The sequence below is a fragment of the Lactuca saligna genome, chromosome 2, assembly GCF_052625555.1.
Source record: "Lactuca saligna cultivar CGN05327 chromosome 2, ASM5262555v1, whole genome shotgun sequence".
In the NCBI taxonomy this organism is placed as follows: domain Eukaryota; kingdom Viridiplantae; phylum Streptophyta; class Magnoliopsida; order Asterales; family Asteraceae; genus Lactuca; species Lactuca saligna.
This window is the reverse complement of record NC_136418.1, coordinates 138,713,620-138,721,670: the sequence shown is the minus strand read 5'-3', so window position 1 is coordinate 138,721,670 and position 8,051 is coordinate 138,713,620. Positions and strand designations below refer to the sequence as shown.

Genomic DNA, 8,051 nt, shown 5'->3' with positions numbered 1-8,051 from the left:
AATAAATATTAAATTAATAAGACACCCTCTATATAAAACAGTTCAATAGATCAACATATATATATATATATATATATATATATATATATATATATATATATATATATATATATATATATATATATATAATACAAGCTAAAAGGATATTAAAGCAACGTTCTAATAACACATTATATACTTATAGGACCTACATTATAGGATCGAGGACATGATATAAGTTACAAACTTGAGAAAATGTTTCGTAGACAAGTACCTTAATCATAATTATGACAACCAATGTATTTTGTTACCAAGTGTAGAACATTGGTTGTAACAAATGTTTCGTTAATGCAAACAACGATTCCCTTAGCATGTCACAACTTTGAAACTAACTCAACTTCAACACATCTTAAAAACAGATTCGTGGGAGACTCTTTGAAGTAAAGACGAATATGTAGTATATATCTATAGAAGCAATAAAGTTGGATTTAATTTTGTACTATTCACTTTGTGGTTGTCTAATGTAGCTTCAAATATAAAAACTTTGAGTTATAATCTCTATGTTACGAAATTTGAATCTAGATCGGGTTTTCAAATTAGGTCGAGTGAGATTTCAAAATGCATTTTATACCGGTTCATTTTGTATGAGAGGGGCATTTTTGTCTTTTCCCATAAAAAGACAAGTTTAATGACTTCAATAATTATAAAACTTTATGAGAAACTGAAGTGACATTTTCGATAGTCATTTGGTTTTCAATTAACCCTTTCACCTTTTACTTTTGAGAGAGAGAAAGAGAGTCCTGTTATGGGCTACACTAATAACATAAATACAATATAAAGATCCGCTAACAAGTCCAAGCCCAAAACCATTGTCAATTGATAAAAAACAATATAATTTTTTGTTGAAACAAATGGAACACAAGATACGAAAAGTCGAAAACACTCGGATGAATTCAAATTCTTGAAGAGTAACAAAGAAAAAAACAAAGTGGAGTTTTATTTGGATTGTTGAAGTCATTTTAGATGCAAAAAAAAAAAAAAAAAAAAAAAAAAAAAAAAAAAAACTAAAACAAAGGCAAGGTTCGGCATTGGGTTTCAAGAAGTCTAGCCCTATGCCTTTTCTTAAAAATATCTTGTCTGAATTTCTTGGTCTCTCTTTGGATATCCATGAACGGTTTCTTCTCTATCGTTTCCTTTTCACTTTCTATCATTTTTTGCCTTTCCACCACCGCCAAGGCGGCACCACCACCCCCACCGCCGCCCTTATCCTCCTCTTGCTGTCGCTTCACCTCTTCCTACATATTTCACATAAACAACATTTTATCAGTGATACAGTAACACTAATGCACCGGATCCCATAAGACCTGACAACAGACAGACAGAGAACCTGGAGATCGGAAATGAGACCGTCAAGTGATTTGATCTTTCGGTGTGGCCAACGGGGAATGCCAAACTCACGGCATTTCTTTTTGAGAACGGTGAGTCCAACTTTTAAGTTTTTTGAAGCTTCAATGATGGGAAGGTCAAAGTACTTGGATAAATCCTCTAGATTAAGGCTAGCTATGTCTTTTGTTGCTGCCCTTCTTTTCTTCTTCCCTGAAACATCTTTACAATATAGATTTTAATTTTAACTTGTTAATATAACAACTTTGTTTTTTTTTAATAAAGACTCTTGTTATAGAAATAAGTTGAGAAATCAAACCTGTGGCACTTTGATCACTTTCATCATTTTCTGAAAGTCCATAAGGAAGAGAATTAAGATCCACATCACACATGTGATGATTCTTATACCGATTGTCTTTGTCTTCTTCCCCATCGTCCTCAGATTCTCCTTTACAATGTTTAAGCCTCCCCATTTCACAGCTGAGCTGATTAATTGTTTGTAAGTCATCAGCCAATGTTGGGATTGACTCCAGCTTGTGATTCCTGGAAATCATGAAACGATTCAGACATTCAAGGAACTTTAGGTTGAAACCCCGAATGAGAGAAACAGTTATGTGCTCAACAGATGTTCAAACTTTCAGTCTTGAAAGTTGAAACAGTTGTGTTGAAAGGATGGAAATTTTCTTTATGAAATGGTCAATATATTATTAAATAGAGAAAGAATCAAACAGAAGAAACATGAACAAAATCCCACCATGCTGACAAACCAAAACAAAACTGAACTACAGAAGACCACAGACAAAAGACAAAAATAGATATTCAATACAGGAAAGGAATCTAAGCCCAATCTTTTATTTTGAAAATCAAATCCTGATGTATTACAAATTCAATTTCACATTGGTATTTTTGGTAACTTATAGCTTGAAATTTTCCCTCTGTTGTGCTTTTGGTAGTTCGTTTTACTGTAATTACTACCTTCCTCTTTGTAATCATAACAATCAACAAATGTTACCAACTTTAAAGTAAAAAAAAAGGTAAGCTTTAATTTTGGGAAGGTGAGAGTAATAAGTAATAATAGCAGAAATGAGTTTACCTGGAGATTGTAAGAACAGTAGGGAGTCGATCGATATCAGCAGGAGACCAACAGGAAGCGTCGAAGACATAAATGCAGAGCCACACACCATTCACAAGCCCTTCAAAATGTGACGAAATTTCAAATTTCTTCAAGGTAAACACTTTACAGAAGCTAATCTCTTCGTAATCCTTCTCCTTATGAAACACATACTCTCTTTCCACCTCCGATTCGTCCCCTCCTTCCTCCGATCGATACAGATGCACCGTCCTAATCAGCTCTGTAATCAACAAAATCGGGCATAAAATCATCAATCTGAAGTATAACTTATCTAATTGCAACTGAAATTAGAAACTAACACCCAACTTGAGAACCCTCGGTCGAGGGTTAGAAAATTGGAATAGCATTTAGAATCGGTTGACGAAAATCGTATACTTTTTGTGGTTTGTGTCTGAAAAAGGCACAAACGCATAGTCTAGAAAAATTTGAAGCTTACAGAAACCGATTTCGAGATTAATCGAATGTGTTGCTAAGCTACTAAACCACGGAATCTGAAAGTTTGAACGGCATTGCTGTTACCTGGACAGATGAGGTTGCGGAAGGCAACAAGGGCTTTCAGGGAATGAGGATGAGTAGGAGGAGGAGGGGGAGATTGTTGTGAGGGAGACGCCATTGAAGAGCAGAAGGCATAACTTCAGGAGGGTTTTATGAGGGGAAGAAGGGGTTTTGCTTTTGCATGAGGTCCGTTTTGTGTCACTTCCAAGAGAAGAGAGAGAAAGGTGAAAACCTCTTCACACACACACATACACAATTGACAAGACACTGTTTCAAACTCAAAGTATGTGATTTAATTGTATCGTTTTTGATGAATCATCTACATTTATTTCACTTTCACCCATCTACTTTTGTGTAATTGCTTGAATAACCCTTTTTTGATGTGAATCATATAAAAAGTTTTTGTCTCTATGCTTTGACATAAACAACAAGATTAAGTCTAAAATTTTATTTTGTCTAAAAAAATTAGTGGCTTCATTAAAATATTATATTAACTACAATGTAACTTACTTTTACTATCTTTAAAAGTATATGAAAATCTCAATGTTTTTCTCATAATGTTTTACTTTTCTAAAATTTTAATTCAGAATATTAATTGTTCTGATTTTCAATTTTTTTTAGGATTTCGAAAGATTATAATTATTTTTTAAAAGATAAATCAGTACTATCTAAACAAATGAAGAATGTATTTTATTCGAAAGAACCATATGTAACAATCACAATATCATTAATATAAATTTGATGGTTGCACAAAAAAAAAATATGAATACTTTAATATCTTGTACAAAAGAAACATATGCAATAATTTTTGTACAAAAGAATCATATGCAATAATCTCCAGCTTAACCGTGACTTTACAAACGGTTTATAAAGCATTACTTCAAAGAAATTAAATATATAACCATTAAAGTTTAAGTTTTTTTTGTTGTCGGTTTCAATAATAATAATAATAATAATAATAATAATAATAATAATAATAATAATAATAATACCTAAAAAGGTAATTGGTCAATGGTAATAATAATAATAATAAATGGTAATGGGTCTTCACATGTTGTGTTAAATAAATAGTAAATAATGGTGTTAATAAGTAATAATCCATTATTAAGCTGTAAAAAAACCACTAATCATCCATAATTTCACATAATCCATCACCAATCTATAAAAAACACTAGTCATTATCAACTCGCACTTGCTCTAGTTAATTTAATCTAGGAAAATAAACAAAGTTAAGGTAATGTTGGTTGATATTTTTTTTTTAAACAACAAGAAATTTTATAAAAAACAACAGAAACCATGCCAAAGAGAAAAAGCACACGGAAAAAAATATTACAAAATGTTAAAAAGACAACATGTCCAATTGGTCGGTCCATTTACGAACGCCAAAACTACCCTTAAAATTAACCCATTGAAGCACTAGTGAGATTTGTAACACCAGTGTTTCATTTATGGTTCGTTTCCTTAAAAATTTGCAAATTTGATCCCTATGTTGTGCGTATGAGATAGGTACGTCGAGCGTAGGCATTTAAATGATGATCGCGGATCCACTACGCATGCTGGGCGTATGCATAAGTATGTTGGGCGTACTGCTGCAGAGGGCAAACCCTATTTTTTAGGGTTTGGACCATATTTAAAGAAAATTTTGGTCTCAAACTATTTCTTAACTCCAGCATCCACCTCTCTTAGCCTCTATTTCGAAACCTTAATTGTGTGTGAGAGTTTTGAAGCTTTAGAGTGTCATTTGGTGTTCTTGGTGGTGAAATAAGACACTTGGAGTTGTGGTGTTGCACTCAAGCCTTTGGATCCAACAATTACTTATCCTTGTGCATCTTCTGGAGATATAAAGCTCCAACATTGATACATATGTCTTTAGATCTAGTTATATAGTATGATTTGTTCATTATTGGTCCCCTCACCTTAGAACCTGAGAGTTTGATCAACTCCAGACCTAATGAGGAGTGTTTCTTCTCATTTAAGAGCATTATGGTTCATAAAAATGGGATATTGGTCTTTCCCAATCATGCATGATGGATCTATTAAGCCTTTTGGTCATGAATAAGACTTAGAGATTAATTTTGGACTCCTTGTAGCCATGTAAAGGCATAAATTTTGCAACTCTATGATTTTAGACGTTCATTTGATCTGGATCTGAAGTTTCGACATTAAGTCTTAAGGTATGAAGACCTTAATAGAGTTTTGGACACCTGTTGGGTATGCTAAGCATAACCCAAAGTACGTTGGGTTTATTAGTTTGCGACCCCGTAAGTCTTCCGTGATCAAGTTGTACGTTGAGCGTAACAAGGCGTATGCTTAAGAAACCTTTTTAGGCGTTGGTTCACTAGGGAGTTTTGGGATTTGGTTGTTGGACCATACGTGGAAGGAAAAATGGTCTTTTGTCGTTGGTATGGTAAATTATGTTTTGGACCATTATTCATGGGTTAAACCTTGATTATTAATTATGGTTGTTATTGAGTTATGTTTAGTGTGAGGGGTCATGTTAGCAACAGGTTGAGTGTGTGATTCAGTTATCTTCTATCATAGGTAAGTCTTCTCAGTATACTTGTGGGTCGAAGGCACCAATATCGGCCCACCAGATTGTTTTGTGGATTGATAGATGTTACGTGATCCTTATATGCTTGTATGTTTTTGTAACCCCCATGTTTCTGGCTAAGCATTAGTAGTATGATGTAATAGTTAGTGTTAACATTTGTAACCTATTTTGAAGTAATAAAGAGGAATTACTTGAATATTGTGTGAATTATATGATTTTATGTGCATTATACTTATTTAGAAGATATAATAAATTAAAAAATGAAAATAAGCATAAAAAATAAAATAATAGATAAATCCAATATCTATGAAGAAAGTTGTAGTGGTCGTAACAAGGATTTCGGAGATATAAAGAACGCTGAAATTTGAGTTATAACTTCGCGACAAACCAGCATGATGTTGTGTGACGTAAAAGTGAGTTTACGATAAAGTACTTTTTAGCCTTAGCGATCTAAACAAAGGTCATAGTATATGTTAAACTGAGAGTGTACATAAAAAGAACGTCTAAATCTGACTTCGTATGAGGAAGTTATGATTTTTCTAAGATTTGGTATAACAGTATGCAGCTCGGAGTTTGAATATTAGATCGCCCGATTTTTTAGCCGACGCATCCTAAACAAGATTCAAATATCTCATTAATAGGAGCTCAACGTGTAACGACCCAAAAATCTTGACTAAAAATTTTCTTTTAAAACATTACTAAAATCATATTTATAAAAACATATCACCGGTCGTAACATAAATTCAGAGTATTAATTCAAAACATATTCTTTTTATCAGAGTAAACAATCCCAGACTAACTGACTATGGTGTGTGCAGGGCAATCTCTCCGAGCTCCTCTTTTGAAAATTGAGTACCTAAAACCAAAAACTGAAACCGTAAGCACGAAACTTAGTGAGCTCCCCCAAACTACCACATACCATACAATGACATATCAAGCACATACTGGACCTTGCCCACTGCATTGGACCGAGGTCCGGACTAACTGGGGCCTTGCCCCCTGCATCGGACCGAAGTCCGGAACTGACTGGGACATTGTCCCCTGCATCGGATCGAAGTCCGGACTAATTGGGGCCTTGCCCCCGGCATCGGACCGAAGTCTAGAACTGACTAGGACCTTGTCCCCTGCATCGGACCGAAGTTCGGACTAACTGCATCAGATCGAAGTCCGGATCTGACTGAACACAACATAGCATAACATATCAATTAGCATGAACACATATAGTGCATACTGTATCGGGCCGTAGCCTAGAACACATAACACATAAATTCTGTATGAGCCACGAAGGCATCAAACATACTAACTACTGCATCGGACCGCAGTCCGGAAACTACCGCTAACTAAACGGGTCGGCATTGTGGCCTTAGACCCTTTCCTACAGGAAGGAAACTCACCTGCACTGCTGAAGTTCTTGCTGATACCCCTTCTGACTGCTATCTGACAAATCCTGAACTACTACTCCAATAACTCCCCGATCTACTAATACCAAATATAACACTTAGTCCCAAACTGCCATACCAACTGACAAACTAAGTCAACTCTAGTTAAAGTCAAAGTCCTGGTCAAAGTCAACCCTTCAGACTAACTCTACTCGCCGAGTCAGCCTGCTGACTCGTCCAGTCCTTGCACTCTGAAAATTCTTAGAACGCGACTCAACTCGCCGAGTCTAATGATCTTTGAGTCTTATCCTGCTCAACTCATAGAGTCACCTCCCGACACACTGCTTCGAGGCTTAATCAGAAAAGGTTTGAGATTCTGCGACCAAACTCGCCGAGTCCATGCTCATGTTCATACAACTTGCCGAGTACACCCATGTGACTCGCCGAGTCTCTTCAGTTCTTAATCCATACAATGACTTTTCGAGCCATGTAGGGACTCAAATCCATAGATTCATTCCTCTAGAGCCTAACCCCCACGTAAAGTGGCAAAGTTTACGTGTAACCAAGAAGTTATAGACTTAGAACACTCTAGGGATAGATTTTGTAACAAAGGGGCTTCACCAACAATTTATTGGCCTAAACTTTATGAATTTCTGGATTATTACCAACCTAGATCTGAAGTGGCAACCTCAGATCCACTCCAAACTCGAAATAGAGTTCATCCATACTCAAAATGCCCAAATCTCAAACATAAGGTAGATCTAGATGCACAAAAGCCCAAGCAACAGACTATTACCTCAAATGAAAGCTCCAACTGAAGTAAATCCCGAATCTACACCACTCCTTTGCAGCAAAGCCCTTGATCTTCAAGCCATTCTCCAAGATTCTCTCCTCCAAGGCTCTATTCTCTCAAATAATGAAGACTCACTCAATTCTAGGGTTTCTGGAACTCAAAAGGAGAGTAAAGAGGCTGAGGGTGGCTTACAATGTGCTTTATATAGGGCACAACCTCTGGGATTAGGTTTTTTCTCGCCCAGACCAGACTCGCCGAGTCCACTTGCTATGTCGGTCACTTACTCAATGACCCGGATCCCACTCTGACTCGTCGAGTTCCTCCCTGGACTCGACGAGT

At 35.8% G+C, this 8,051-nt stretch overlaps 1 protein-coding gene across 2 annotated transcripts; it reads right to left on the bottom strand.

The window, feature by feature from the left end:
• Nucleotides 1–910: 910 nt before the first annotated feature.
• Nucleotides 911–3,267, bottom strand: RKD5 (RWP-RK domain-containing protein). Of its 2 annotated transcripts, none has more exons than XM_078980408.1 (5): nucleotides 3,014–3,267; nucleotides 2,456–2,714; nucleotides 1,682–1,905; nucleotides 1,367–1,584; nucleotides 911–1,274 (listed from the first exon to the last, which is right to left on the bottom strand). In XM_078980408.1, the coding sequence occupies exons 1-5, from the start codon at nucleotides 3,105–3,107 to the stop codon at nucleotides 1,044–1,046; spliced, it is 1,026 nt and encodes a 341-aa protein (XP_078836534.1). In that variant the 5' UTR covers nucleotides 3,108–3,267; the 3' UTR covers nucleotides 911–1,043. The 2 variants fall into 2 exon arrangements, with proteins under 2 accessions (XP_078836534.1, XP_078836535.1); XM_078980409.1 differs by having other exon boundaries at nucleotides 1,367–1,575.
• Nucleotides 3,268–8,051: the final 4,784 nt, after the last annotated feature.

Coding starts and splice junctions, on each gene's coding strand:
- RKD5 (XM_078980408.1), bottom strand. CDS start 3,107: ATGGCGTCTCCCTCACAACAATCTCCCCCTCCTCCTCCTACTCATCCT. Junction 1,906..2,455: donor ACTGTTCTTACAATCTCCAG/GTAAACTCATTT, acceptor CATGATTTCCAG/GAATCACAAGCTGGAGTCAA. Junction 1,275..1,366: donor GTCTCATTTCCGATCTCCAG/GTTCTCTGTCTG, acceptor TGAAATATGTAG/GAAGAGGTGAAGCGACAGCA.